Source organism: Notothenia rossii (assembly GCF_949606895.1).
Source record: "Notothenia rossii genome assembly, chromosome: 7".
Lineage (NCBI taxonomy): Eukaryota > Metazoa > Chordata > Actinopteri > Perciformes > Nototheniidae > Notothenia > Notothenia rossii.
Genome location: NC_136905.1, coordinates 51,340,581 through 51,355,209, shown reverse-complemented (window position 1 = coordinate 51,355,209; position 14,629 = coordinate 51,340,581). Strand labels below are relative to the sequence as shown.

At 39.9% G+C, this 14,629-nt stretch overlaps 1 protein-coding gene across 4 annotated transcripts; it reads left to right on the top strand.

The window, feature by feature from the left end:
• The first annotated feature begins 1,757 nt into the window (after positions 1-1,757).
• Positions 1,758-11,393, top strand: LOC307047637 (uncharacterized protein). 4 transcript variants are annotated; one of them, XM_079694699.1, is made up of 7 exons: positions 1,758-1,945; positions 2,248-2,351; positions 2,652-2,747; positions 5,717-5,929; positions 6,069-6,898; positions 10,392-10,560; positions 10,762-11,393. In XM_079694699.1, the coding sequence occupies exons 5-7, from the start codon at positions 6,427-6,429 to the stop codon at positions 10,889-10,891; spliced, it is 771 nt and encodes a 256-aa protein (XP_079550825.1). In that variant the 5' UTR covers positions 1,758-1,945; positions 2,248-2,351; positions 2,652-2,747; positions 5,717-5,929; positions 6,069-6,426; the 3' UTR covers positions 10,892-11,393. The 4 variants fall into 4 exon arrangements, with proteins under 4 accessions (XP_079550825.1, XP_079550824.1, XP_079550826.1 ...); XM_079694698.1 differs by having other exon boundaries at positions 5,695-5,929; XM_079694700.1 differs by lacking the exon at positions 5,717-5,929.
• Positions 11,394-14,629: the final 3,236 nt, after the last annotated feature.

The following is a 14,629-nucleotide window of genomic DNA, read 5'->3' as shown; positions in this document are numbered from 1 at the left end:
TGAGCAAAGTCCTGCAGTCCCAAACAATGCAAGTGGATGTAGCAGTAAGTCTACTGAAAAAGACTGAAAAAGCTCTCAAATCCTACAGAGCCACAGGCTTTGTGGCTGCACAAACATCAGCCAAGGACATGTGTGAAGACATGAATGTGGATGCAGTCCTTGTGCAAAAGCGGCTGAAGTCAACAAAGAGGCACTTCTCATATGAGTCTCCTGATGAGCCATTGAGGAATGCCTTGCAAAATCTGGAGGTAACGTTCTTTAACGTGGTGGTAGATGCTGCAGTGTCAGCACAAAAGGAGAGGTTTACCACTCTTGAACATGTGCAAGACAAGTTTGGCATTCTGTACAACTTCCCAGACCTGCCACACCAAGAGCTGATGAAGCAAGCAGAGGCACTTGCACACACCTTAAGCCATGGAGGGCAATCTGATTTGGATGGGAAGGAGCTGGCTCAGGAGTTGGAAAATGTACCTGACTTGCCATCAAAGAGCATGACAACTCTTGAGTTGTTGAAATTCATACACACAAAGCAGCTCACCGAAATATATCCCAACTTGTGTATTGCTCTGCGGATCAGTGCAACGCTACCAGTAACAGTAGCTTCAGCCGAGAGGAGTTCTTCCAAATTAAAACTCTTGAAAACATACCTGAGGTCCACCATGGCTCAAGAACGCCTCAGTGGTCTGGCTGTAATCAGTATTAACCATGAGGTTGGTGGTCAGATTTCATATGATGATGTGATTGATGACTTTGCAGCGAGGAAGGCCAGAAGGATTGCACTGTAAATGGAAACCAGTAGGAGCTAATATGTAGGCCAACCTTGTGTGATGATAGGGAGTGGAATGTAAATAGTTATTGAGACAAAGTGAATTTGTAATTTTTATGTATTTGTTTGTTTATTTAGCATATTATATTTTGATTATTTGACATGTGTAACATATTTTACAATACATAATTTTCTTTTAAAGCAAATGTGCACGTTATTTTATTGTTTGTTATTGTTATTATTATTATTGTTTGTTAGCTAAGTTGTTTGTTTTAATTCTTTAGTGTGCACTTTACATTTCTTCTTAATTTTCTTTGAAAGCAAATTTGCACATTCTTTTATTGTTTGTTATTGATATTATTATTGTTTGTTAGCTAAGTTGTTTATTTGTTTTAATTCTTTAGTGTGCACTTTACATTTATTCTTAGCTCTTGTTCTTGCTTGTAATAAATAAAGCTGCAGTACTTTACTGTATAACTGTTAAGATGTTTTGATATTTTTTTTGGGGGGGGCGCAGTGGTGAAGCTCGCCTAGGGCACCAAATGTGCTAGGTCCGCCCCTGGTTTGAACACAGAAAAACTGTAATACATAAAACAATACAATACAGTTAAAATGACAACATGACAGTGTTAAAATCATGTTTTTTTATATTTTTTCATTCTTGAATATACTATAATATACTTACTTCTTCTTTCTATTTTTTTAATACATATGTTTATTTTGAAATTGGAAATAACCCAGTACTGAGACATTTTTGGAAATTAAATGAGAATCCATAAAACAGCTGGCGTTTCGATTCTCGGGCCGCCCGGCTATTTGGAGTGGAATGCAGCCCACGGCAGACAGCCCAAACAGTAATCGAACGCGCCACTAACGGCCCGTCCACACAGCGGTAAATCTACTTTTTGAGTCTTGTATTTTTTTAAAATTGGGACAGCCTCTCGGCGGAAGTGACGCAAGCGGTCAACGAACGCAGCCTCCGAAGGAAACGGCCGCTGAACTGAGACACGCCTACTGAGCAGTAGAGTTTGTTTCTGTTATTTCATTGGACTATTTAATTATCGCGGGAGCAGCCACTTTTTGCAGGTTAACGGCTCAGTGCGCGGCCAAGTCTGTCTGCCACGGACCACGGAGCTATGTGCAGGTGCTCATGAGCGGAGGATCACATCTGTAGCACTGGTAAGCTAACCGTTTATTTTCTTCAAACTTCAATTATAACACGGTGTGTTGTCAGGACAATTCTGTTTGTGATTTATTGCATTTTGCAGTCATAGTAGTTATAACGTCTACTGACTGGGAGTTAATTTAAATAGTCTGGTAACGTTATTGAAGTATCATGCTAAAAGCTGAACTCTTTATTTTCGTTCAATTCATACTGTTGTGAAGCGGGGGGTTCGAAGCTACATCTGAGCGGGTTCAAATTTAACGGGCAGTTATATTATTATTATATTGCTAAATATGATTACCTACCGTTTTTGCAGGTTAACGGTTACGGCTCAGTGCGGGGCCAAGTCTGTCTCAAGTCTGCCTGCCACGGACCACGGAGCTGTGTGCACATGAGCGGAGGATCACATCTGTAGCACTGGTAAGCTAACCGTTTATTTTCTTCAAACTTCAATTATAACACGGTGTGTTGTCAGGACAATACTAACTTCTGTTTGTGATTGAGTGCATTTTGCAGTCATAGTTATAACGTCTACTGACCGGGAGTTAATTTAAATAGTCTGGTAACGTTATTGAAGTATCATGCTAAAAGCTAAACTCTTTATTTTCATTTAATTCATGCTGTTGTGAAGCAGGGGGTTTGAAGCTACATCTGAGCGGGTTCAAAGTTAACGGGCAGTCGTGTTGGCGTGCTAAAAATGATTACCTGCCGTATTTGCAGGTTAACGGTTACGCGGCCAAGTCGGCCTCAAATCTGCCTGCCACGGACCACGTGGAGCTGTGTGCACATGAGCGGAGGATCACATCTGTAGCACTGGTAAGCTAACCGTTGAGGGGTTATGTTCTGCATTGCATAGGAACCCCTAAAAATGATTACCTGCCGTTTTTGCAGCAAAACGCTACAGACTTTGAAGGGTTATGTGCTGCATTCTAGACGTGCATAGGAACGAACCCCAGTGTTTTTTCAAATGTGTTGGCACGAACTGCAAGCGAACATTTTGTACTTACGCATCTTTTAAAGCTCACTTTTATCGGATTCACAATGTGCCTGCAGCCACTGCTAGAGCCATTGTTACAGATTTGAAATGTGCAATTTCGTTATGTGCGCGCCAATTTCAAACACTGAAAGAACTTATATCCCACTTAAAAGATCATATAGTGGAGGGACGACCTGTGTTATGTCCAGTAACTGGTTGTACAAATACTTTCACTGTGAAATCGTCATTTACTGCTCATATGTCCAGAAAACACAGAGCATGTTCTGTTGATAGCATAAGTGACATGTACAGGGAAGCCATTTCTCCGTGTTCTGCACATGAAGATGCTTCCCAGAGCCCAAATGATGCAGCAACAAATGAAAGCACTGATTTGACACAGCATTTCAATGAGACCCATCTTAGGAATGTATGCTTATTCTACTTAAAATTGCAAGGGCAGCTCCTTCTTCCAGCTTCAACAATACAGACCATTGTCGAAGAGATGCAAAATGTGCATGAGTTGGGACAGGATTACATTACATAAACTACGTTCACTTTTAAAAGATGACATGTCTCTAACTGATGGTATTGCTAAAATCTGTGATTGTGTGAAGGATTCCAATCTGTTCTCAGTCTTTCACCAGGGACCACTGAGAACAACATATTCAAGAGCTCAGACATTCAAAAAGATGTTCAAATACATAGAGCCTAAAAAAGTAACATTAGGAAATGATGAAAATATGACACAAAGGTTTGCTTACTACATACCTCTGAAACAAACAGTAAGTGGCTTATTAGAATCAGAATTTTGGAAGAATTCAATGTCACAGCAGTCATGTGAAACAGACTCAGATGTTTTTGGTGACATAAGTGATGGACACAACTTTAAGTCCAACCAGTTCTTCATTGAAAATCCAGGATGCCTGAAGCTAATTCTGTACCAGGATGCTTTTGAAATTGTCAACCCCCTTGGCTCTGCTAGGAAAAAACACAAAGTTGTTGCAGTCTATCTTTCTGTGGCAAATCTACCTGCTCATGTGCGCTCTAATACTGATCACATGTCCCTGGTTTTATTTTGTGGAGAGAATGACCTAAAACAATTTGGATTTGCTAAGGTGTTCTCAGAGATGTTAGTGGATTTAAAAGATTTGGAGGAAAATGGAATAGTTACAACAGTTGGAGACATGGTCAAAGGGGCTCTGTACTGCATTGCGGGTGATAACTTGGGTTCACACGGTATTGGTGGGTTCACTGAAAACTTTAGTCGTTCAAAGTACTTTTGCAGGTACTGTGAAATCACACAAAGTGAGTTTAAGAGTGATGATCCAAATGTATGTGGGCCACAGCGCACACCCGAAGGTTACGATTCTGCTGTTGCTGATCTACAAGTTGAAGACAGTCCACACATCAAAGGCATAAAGGCAAACTCTGTCTTCAATGCTCTGACATCTTTTCATGTTTGCAAGCCAGGTCTCCCACCTTGTTTAGGCCATGACATATTTGAGGGTGTCTTATCCTACGATGTTGCACTGTACTTAAAGTATTTTATTAAGAAAAATAAATGGTTTACATATTCACTTTTGAACCGGCGCATAAAACAGTTCAAGTACAAAGGATCTGATGCTCTCACTAAGCCCTGTGCTGTCAACTCTGACGTATTCAAGCTCTCAGGTCAAGCCATTCAGAACTGGAATTTGTTAAGATTGCTGCCTGTACTAATTGGAGACAAAGTGCAAAATCCAGAAGATGATGTGTGGCAGTTGACTCTCCAGCTTAAAGATATTGTTGATCTGATTTGTGCACAAAAGATTTTGTTGTCACAGGTAGCCTATCTTGACATTACAATCCAAGAATATTTGGAAACAAGGAAGTGTTTCTTTCCTGAGAGTCCACTAAAACCAAAGCACCATTTCATGAGACACTATCCGGCACTCATCTTGAAATTTGGCCCCTTGATTAGAGTATGGACAATGCGTTTTGAAAGTAAACACAGCTACTTCAAGAGATGTGCCAGGCATTTGAAAAACTTTAAAAACATCTGCCTAACTTTATCCGAAAGACATCAGATGTTTCAAGCATATCTTTCAGCTGGGCCAGGATGCAGTCAACTTCTGCAAGTCAAAGACAGTTGTAATTTTTACTCCAGTCTTTAGAGTGATTCAATCAAACATGCAGTGAGAGAGTTTGGCTTTTCAGAAAACAATACTAGTGTTTCCACAGACATACAGTATAAAGGTACATCATATAAAAAAGGGCTTTTCCTTGTGTCCAAAAATGACGAGTCCATGGAGTTCGGAGAACTGCTCATTATTTTAATTCAAAATGATTCAGCTGTGTATTTTGTGATGTATATACATAAAACTGACTATCATTCTGAATACCACCTGTACTCTGTGACAAAACAGAATGCAAGGTTGCAATGTGTTAACATTAACAACTTGGTAGATTTTTATCCGTTACCATAATACATTGTTAACGGGCACCAAGTCATCCCGCTGAAACACAGTGTGTTGTCAAAATAAACACGATATTGGCTACTGTGGTGTTGAAACCATTCTAACAATGCACATGTATGCTTAGGGAAAATGATAAAATACTATTTGAAAAATATTAAAGTGACAGCAGTTTTTGTTCTGCAATGTACAGAAATAAAAAGTATACATCCTCAATCACACCCTATACTCAAATTAGAGGTTCCTCTTATCTGTATATAATGTATGTACAGTATTACTTGACTAAATGTCTAATTATCTTTGTCTTTCATTTGTAATTATGAAAACCGAAAAGTGTCGTTCTTCCATGATTCCAGAGATGACAGACATGGAGCAAACATTTATACGCAGTGCCATCACTGAGGTCTTGCCTGACCTTCCAGAGATGACAAAAGATATTCTGGAAGAGACTTTACAATCCCTTGAGGTGGAGACCTATGAGGATTTCCAGTTTGTTAATGAAGCAGATTTGCTGTCAGCTTTGAGGCCAATTCAAGCCAGAAAAGTCCTTGCTGCTTGGAAGCTGAGATGTATGTATACTTGTGACTATTTTAGTACAGGATGCAACCAGTGCCCAAAGTGGCCTGCATAAAAGATACATCAGAAATATAGAAACATTAAAACTGTGTTCCTCATAACTCTTTTTGTTAATATGTGTGTGTTTTGCAGGCCAGACTCCTGAATCCAGCAGCTCATCTGTTGGTGGCTCGCCAGGACCTTCTGCATCCTTGATGTCCTATTCACCCAGAAGTCTCTTCAAGACATAATAGAGGGAGACGTGATCGGGCCAGGGTATCACTCTCTGGTCAAGAAATTGCAAAATAGGATAGAGAATGTGAAGCGATCCACGACCCCAAAAATAAGAAAATGAAAGAATGGCACCGACGAGTCAGACACAGATGAAGTCCCTCCAGAACAGAGAGCAGCAATCCAGGACACTTATGGGTGCATTAAATGGGATTTAAAATTCCTGCCCCTTGGAGAGACCAAAGAGAGCCAGCAGGAGAAAAAGGAAAAACTGAGGGTGATGTCTAAGCAAACTGATGTAAATCCAGAGGAGGTCAAACTTCTAATGAAGTCAACGTTCTACACGCAGCGTAAACAAGTCAACCAGGGGACAAATATAAAATCCCTCCTGCAAGAGTGGCCGTTTTGGTTCGACGACCTTGGCATAGCAGTCCACTTCAAGGAACTCACAGGAAGTGAGCTTCAAGAAACTTTCACACGGAATTTGGATCTGAAGGGGAAACGACTCCTGAACTACATGAATACGGTTGCTGTGTACAAGAGCAAAAGGTTGCTACAGGCTTTAACCAAGTTCAAAGTGATGAGAGGAGAGCTAAGTGGTTGTTCTGAAGACGTTAAAGACATGGTGCTGCTTCTACTGTCCTACTTTGATGAGAAGGAAGACACGATGTTCTGTTATGTGGAGGACACATGCCTGGCAGCGGAAGTACAGATGGACCAAGTTCAGTTGACTCCCACCATTGTTGTGTGTGGTAAGTAAAAACGTTCACTACTTTTTTTCTGTTCTTTCTGCCACTTCTTTCTCTCTTTTCTGTCTAATTTGAGACGTTTATGTTGCACAATGTTTTTTGTTACTGTAAGCTCGTAAAGGGCTAGTTTGGATGCTTATGGATACTTATCCATAGTCAGTGTATTACTTGCATTTCTTTGGAGGAACAGGCAGGAGTACGGGTACGTATGTAAAGCTGTGGATGGGTGCAGCAGCGAAACGTATTTTAGCCACCTAAAAATTCAGTTTACATGTACGCTATATTTAGAATATTGTCACAAATGTACCCTGCTGCTTCAGTCCCTATCAGAAACAGACTGTATAGCTGTCTGACAGCAAGGTAGAGCTTTGAAAATATTCTTTAATATAGCATACACTAAGAGTAATATTGTTTTAGTTTTTTTGGTGGCTTAACTATGTCCACAGCAGTGCATTGCTTAGCTGTCTGCTGGTTCTCCTCTCTGTTTCTCCAAACTTTAGCTCCTACAACCCCCCTTCAAACAATATGAACTATCCCCTAAACCAGGGGTTCTTAACCTTTTTGACCTTGAGGCCCAATTTTTATAGTACAAAGTGGCCCGGGGCCCATTAAATATTAACACTGTATAGGTTTAATTGACCTCATTCTCGGTTTGATTTGTATTCAATAATAAACCAAATCCACTAACTGTTTAACAAGCAAAAACCTTATCAAATAAAATGACATGATAAAATGGGATCATCACAAATACTTTTATTAAACATGTGTATGTAAACCTAAACATACTGTATCAAGACACCGAACAGGCTGATAATTCCTGGACCAAATCAAGCTGTGACAAGAAAAAATGTCAAGGATCAAGTCAGGCTTTTAAATAATAATAAAAAAGACCAATATTAGGATTTTACTTTAAATTAATAAAAAAAAAAAAAAAAAAAAAAAAAAATATATATATATATATATAAATAATCAATCAATCAATAAAAGGGGGTGATAAAATAAATGCATTCAAATAATATAAATCTATTTTTAAATTAAATAAATAAACTAAATGAAATTGAAATAAAGTGCAAATGAAACTATAGCCTTATAATCTGCAAAGCTATTTGAAAATTGCTTCAGCAGTCTCCATTTTTGCATGGCAGAACCAGAATAATCTTTATATCTGTGACAAATGAACAATGACACAAATAATAACAACAATGAACAACAATAACAACAATAATACAACTCCCTTTTTATCTTGACCTCTTAATGAGACACTTGGGCCTGCTTCTGAGACATAATCAGATCCAGTCTGGGTGGAATGGGAGAAAGGCTCACTCTCAGAGTAGACTCCAGTGTTGCTCTGAGTCTGTTTCGGGCTTTGGTCTTAGTTGTGGCCACAATGGAGAATCCTGATTCACACAGGTACGTAGTTGTGAATGGGAGAAGGAGTTTCACAGCCCTCAGTGCAAGACATGGGTACTCCTTTGAGACAGCAACCCAGAATGAGCCCAGGTCCAGTTTGCCCCACTGCAGCTTTAAAGTGCTGTCAGTGGAAACGTCCAGAAGCTGGGATTCCAGGTGTGAGGGCAAAGCAACATCATTTGCAGTGGGATCCACTGAAAATGGGTCCAAAATCCACATGTTTCCCTCTCTGGGATCCTCAGGAAAGTAGTCACCAAATTTCTCTGCCAGTTGTGAGAGGTGCTGGGAGACTGAGTCGCTGATCTTCACCTGAGGGGAGTTTTCCAAAATGTCAGACAAAAGTGGAAACATGTCCATCCTATTTTCCTGGGCCCTCTTGGTCCACAAAGCAAGTTTCCTCTTGAAAGCTTCAACTTTGTCTGCAACACAAAATATGTTGCTGTTTCTTCCTTGAAGTGAGGTGTTCAGTTGGTTCAGTAGTGAAAAAATGTCACAGAGGTAGGCAAGTTTTGCTGTGAACATTGTGTCAGCATAGTAATCTACAAGATTAGATTTTTTTCTCACTGAGAAAAGAGAAGACCTCATTCCTCAGTTCAAACAAACGATTGAGGACCAGTCCTCTGGAAAGCCATCTCACTTCACTGTGATATAGCAGTTGGACATGATCTGCTTCTATGTCCTCACAAAGCTTAGCAAAACAACTGGAGTTCACAGCATTGTTTTTAATAAAGTTTATGGTTTTCACACTTACATCCATCACCTGGTGGAGGTCTGGTGACATCTTTTTTGCTGCAAGGCTTTCACGGTGGAGAAAACAGTGTGTCCATTTAGCTTCTGGTGCACGATCAAGGATCTGTCCAATGACACCATGATGCCTGCCAGTCATTGATGCTGCACCGTCACTGCACACCCCGACACAGTTCTGCCAGTCCAGGCCGTTCTCAGTGAAGTAGTTATCCATGCAGCGGAAACATTCCTGAGCCGTAGTTCGTGTTGGTAGCTCTCCACAAAACAGTATGTCTTCGTGCAAACTACTGTCCCAGCGATAGCGAACAAAAACAAGCAGCAGTGCAGCATTCGTGACATCCGTGGACTCGTCTAATTGCAAAGAAAAAAAAGGGCTGCTTTTTATTCTTTCTATAAGTTGATGCTGTATGTCTGATGCCATGTCCGCGATACGGTGACTCACAGTGTCGTTTGAGAGTGGGATGGTCAGCAGCTTTTTTGCAGCGGCCTCTCCGACCATCTCACGGCACATATCAACAGCGGCAGGCAGAACCAACTCCTCCGCTATGGTGAATGCTTTCTTACTCTGTGCCACACGTCTGGCTACGAGGTAGCTCGCTTTCAATGCACATTTAGAGTTGCTTGTCAGTGACACGACAGACCTTTTCTGCATCTGCAGCCCACTTTCCTTCCTCTTAAAATATTCCACCGGCTTTCCCACGAGATTCGGGTGCTTGGTCTCTAGATGCCGCTGTAGTTTTGAGGGCTTGAGGGCTTCGTTGGACAGCATTAGCCCACACTCCACACACTGGGCTTTTGGCACTGCCTCTGTTCCTCCATTTACGAAACCGTATTTAATGAAGTCGAGATTGTATTTCCGTAAAAACTTTGTCTTTTGGGTGGGGGGGTTGGCAGGACATTCGTCTTCATTTTTTCTTTTTAAAAACTTCTCCATTTTTGCCGCTTCATCTATGTGTATTGGCGCTTGTTAACAACTGAGTGGTAATAAAGATACATTGACAAAAAAAAAAACACCACCACGTGGTCGAAAGCTGCACGCAGTCTCGCGGCCCTTGCGGCCCACAGGTGCAAAACTGAAAGTTTTTTGTGGCCCTCTGGGGGGCGCTGGCGGCCCAAGTGTGGGCCGCGGCCCTATGGTTAAGAATCACTGCCCTAAACTATCCCCTTTATCTCCCCTTAACCTGCAAATACACATACATACATTTTTGTATTGATGGTGAGAGCAATTTAACAGACCTTAAAATGTAATAACATATGTGCTAAAATTGTTTTGTGAAATGTTTCAGGAAGACAAGTCTTGTTTTAATTTAGTTTGAATTGTGTTTTTCTTCTTTTTTAGGACGATCATGCTATTCTTCAAAGCGATACATGCTGAGTGTGGATCGAAACATAGTACAGGACAACATCCCCTCCTTGGTTTCTGCCCTGTCCATGATGTTTGGGAGCTATTATTGCTTCAACATCGCCTACCCGTCAGAGCTGGCATCCACCCTGGAGTTTGTCCAGAGGTATGTGTTTTTTGGGATGGTTTTTATCCAACAATTTATTTTATTAAACTGCAACAAATCTAAAGCAGCTGCTTCAGTGAATTGGGGGTTAAGATAATTGTCATTTTGGCTTCAAAATAATAAGATTGATGTGAATTTTTTTGTTGTTAGGCAAGCTATTTCATTATTAATTCTGTTGTTTGTTTGTTTTTCTATTTTAAGGTGTTTTTTCTCCATCAACCCAGAGAAGGGCACCAAAGTGGAGAAGACACGCGCATCCCGTCTTCAGGTGAACCCGAGAGTCCTCACCTTGATACAGGAACTTTCGGACCATGAGTGGCGTGATGTCTGAATATGGACAGTAAGATCAATGGCATGTGGCGATGTGCCCAAGTTACAGTTTGTTTGATTGTTTAAATCGTAGTTAAAATTTGAAGTGCCTTTTTTCTAATTAAATTGTTCTTTTAACTAATTTAAAAAAATGCAATATGTAACACTCAAAATGTCAAACTATTATTTTAAGGTCATTGTAGCCACTCTTGGGGTTTGCTGTTACAAAGTGAAGTTGCTTAAACAATCTTCGGTTGGTTTATGTGGATGTAAAAGCTCAGGACATCACTGTTGAGTGTAAAAATGTTGACGTGTTACACTCCACTGGGTGGTTTTGTTTTGTTTTTTGTTTTATAAACATTATTTCCCATAAATCATTTGTAAGTAACCTCTCAACTTTGTTCAGCTTGAAGTTTGTTTATTGTGCAGCCTTAGTTTGTATGTTTTACCAATATGTATGTTGAGAAATGACAGATGTTTTTGATCACTGCTATTATATATATAATAAATTCTTGGAAAGGCAAGTTCTTGTTGGAATTTTTTCAATTTTTAATACAGTGGCTCTTGAGGTTTATCTAGCTTTGCATTTTTAATTTTAAATGCTTAATCTGTGTACCCTGGATTACATTCTTCACATTTCTGGTAATAGTCAAACATATATATACAAAGGCAGTGTAGTTTAAATGAAATCTTTCAATCTGACTAATGTATAGGAAAAACATTTTTTTTCCACTGAGCAATAATCCTTACAGGCGCTTTTATACTATATATTTGAGATTGTTATTCATAGAACAGTTTTTGCTGCATTTTAATTGTAATAAATACATTTTACAGAAAATTAAAATTGCAGTAGTTAGAGGTAGCTTTCACCGTAAAACTCGTCATTACTACGGCAAAATACACTAAATTATACACAACTTTTGATTACAATTTGCGGGAAAATTCAGTTAAATTACAGCATTACACTGATGCTTTTACAGTTAAACAGTGTTATTTGTTTGGTATTTTTCTGTAAAATTGAATGGGATTCAATGTACAATAGACAACAACTGCATGTAAATCTTACTGAAATAATCAGTTTAATAACAACGTGATCATGCTAATTCAGCAGAAAAGGGCTGTTGAAATTACAGATTTAAAATGTAAATTACAACTGTTTTAAACTGTAAAATATACACGTTGTTCTGTAAAGTTGTTTACAGTTTACCGTATTTTTTACATCATTATTCTGGCAACAAAGCTGCCAGGTTTTTACCGTAAAAACAACGTTTTTTTTTTTACAGTGTAGGGACTGACTGCAGAAAGGAGCAATTTCCATAGACCCCCATGTTAAAATGCCCAACTTTACAGCAGAAAAAAACATGTTTCTACCCATGGATGCAATAAATATTATTATCGATATAGTTAGATTCCACCTTCATGATTATGAATCTGTGAGTGAATTGTTTTCTAACACGACCCTTTTATTTATATTAGGTCTTAACGTTTTTGCATAAATTAGGGCGTGGTCACTTTGATGGACATGTACATGCCTCACTGTCAGCTAACAGAAACTTGTCCACTCTGCTAGGCTACAACCATAGAGGCTACAACGTTAGTCATAGTACTGTACTTGACCCTTTAGCTTTAGCCGTGTTCGTGGTGATTGTGCCTTTTAGGGAATATTGTTACAAATACCAGACAATTAAAATGTCGTGCTGTGCGCTTGAATGTACTAACAGAAGTTCCAAGAAGTCTAAAATGATAATATTATACATGTTAATCCCGTTCCCAGGTGTTTGTGTGCTTGGTATTTTAGCTTGCTACTTATTAGCCAGCTAAGGATGTAACCCTTTATACATACATATACATTTTAGTTTATGATTCAGCCTTGGGTAAGACTTTTATAGTCTATGGCTATGACGCCCATAATGCTAAACGGGAGCAAATGTTAATAGGGGACCCAATTATCCCAGTGGTGGCCGCCGGAGCTAACGTAGCCACAGGGGGCTAGCTCCAGCCGGCGTCCCGGAGCTATCCCACTGCGGCTCCGTTAGGTCCGGGCGAACCTAATAACTGGAGATCAAGGAATGCAGCGAAACGCAGACTTGGTTCGCCTGCTGTAGTATTAGCTAAATAAATTATGTTGAACAAGGCTTATTAAGCTGAACATCGCCTAAATTGTTCTGCTATGTATCGGTACTTCTTTTCTTGACGTGTGAATGACAAGCATTAAGAATAACAAAATATAGCTAATTCTCTTGCAGATTGTCTCATTTGATTATGAATGTAACGTTTATATAGGGGAACTACACTGTTAACAGTAACTTGGTATGCATGTATTTCATGTTAGCTTAGCTTCTTAGCCTGAGCTAGCTCTGTTTACTTCCAGTTCCGAGGCAGCAGGTCCCGCCTTGGCTCTGCCTCTTTGGCCTTATTTGGAGCAGGCGGGATTAGACTCTGACGTCGCTGTCAAGCCGTTAGTGGCCGACTCCGCCTACTAAGGGCTTCTCGGCACATCTGCAGAATCCTATGGGTGACGTCACGGACACTACGTCCATTTATATATACAGTCTATGGGTAAAACTGACACAAAACAACAAACTTTTGCCGAACCAATTGGAGAGTTTCATCACCAGCACGTGGTAAAAACCACCAATGAGCGCTCAGATCGAGATACCAGCGAGTCGTTTCCCATCAGAGGAGCGAGGAGCGATAATGGAGGAGCTATAATCGAGGAACCACCAGACCATCCTCCGATGAAATCCTCAGACACTCGCCCCTCCCCTTACTGTGTATCGCTCACTGATTGGACGATGCAGTGCATGCACTAATGTGATGCTTCATGACATGAGAGCAGTTTCCCTGCGGAGTGAAGAAAAATACATGAACCTCACGGGAGTCACTCCTCAGTTTATACCGTCTTTTGTGTCAATTAATGAATCATACAAATGTGTGATATATCTGAACAACAAAGTGGTCAAAAATCATTTTATTCATTTTTTGGAAACATTTTCATGATCGCTTTTTTTCGTTTTACATTTTCATTTATTATCATTTCCATTCAGTCAGTCATTAGGTGCTATTTAAAAAATGTATTTGCTACATATCCAAAAAACAAAAACAAAGTGTGCAATCCAATTAATGTTAATCTAACTTGGTTTTGATATATAACATATCTCTTTTTCTTCTCTGAATTATTTTTATTTATTTTGTGCAATCTAATCAATATTAATCAAACTATTGTTCGTTTATACATTTTAAGAATGGCGTTTATCTTTTTTGAGAATTAGTACTTATTTTTTTGGATTTATTTGGGTCTACAACAGATGATACAAATGTTTGTGTCATTAAATGTGTACTAACAGAGGCGGGGGTGTGTGGAAATAACGGGGACAGAGCTGGCTGCTGTCAGACGATCAGCTGTGCAGCGTCATCAAAAACGGACGTCGCTTCACGTGACGCTCCGGAGGAAAGGACGTCCCATTGTTCTTACAACTAATTTCCCTGCTTCTCGTGGTTTCCTTGCGTCCCTCCATCTTTCCCTGGTGGGAGGGACTAGTCACAGGGAAACAACGCAAGTGAGGGACGCAAGGAATCCATTTAACCGAAGTGAGAAAGGCCCCAAGTCGGACAAAATGACTAACCATCATGCAACGCACTAGCAAGACGTTGATCGAAATTGCACAGGTCTGCGCATGTCTCGCTTGTCTCAAACAAGCCTACTATGAGTGGAACTTGGGTTGCGGTCGAATAGTCCATTTAGCTTAGGAACCTTCCT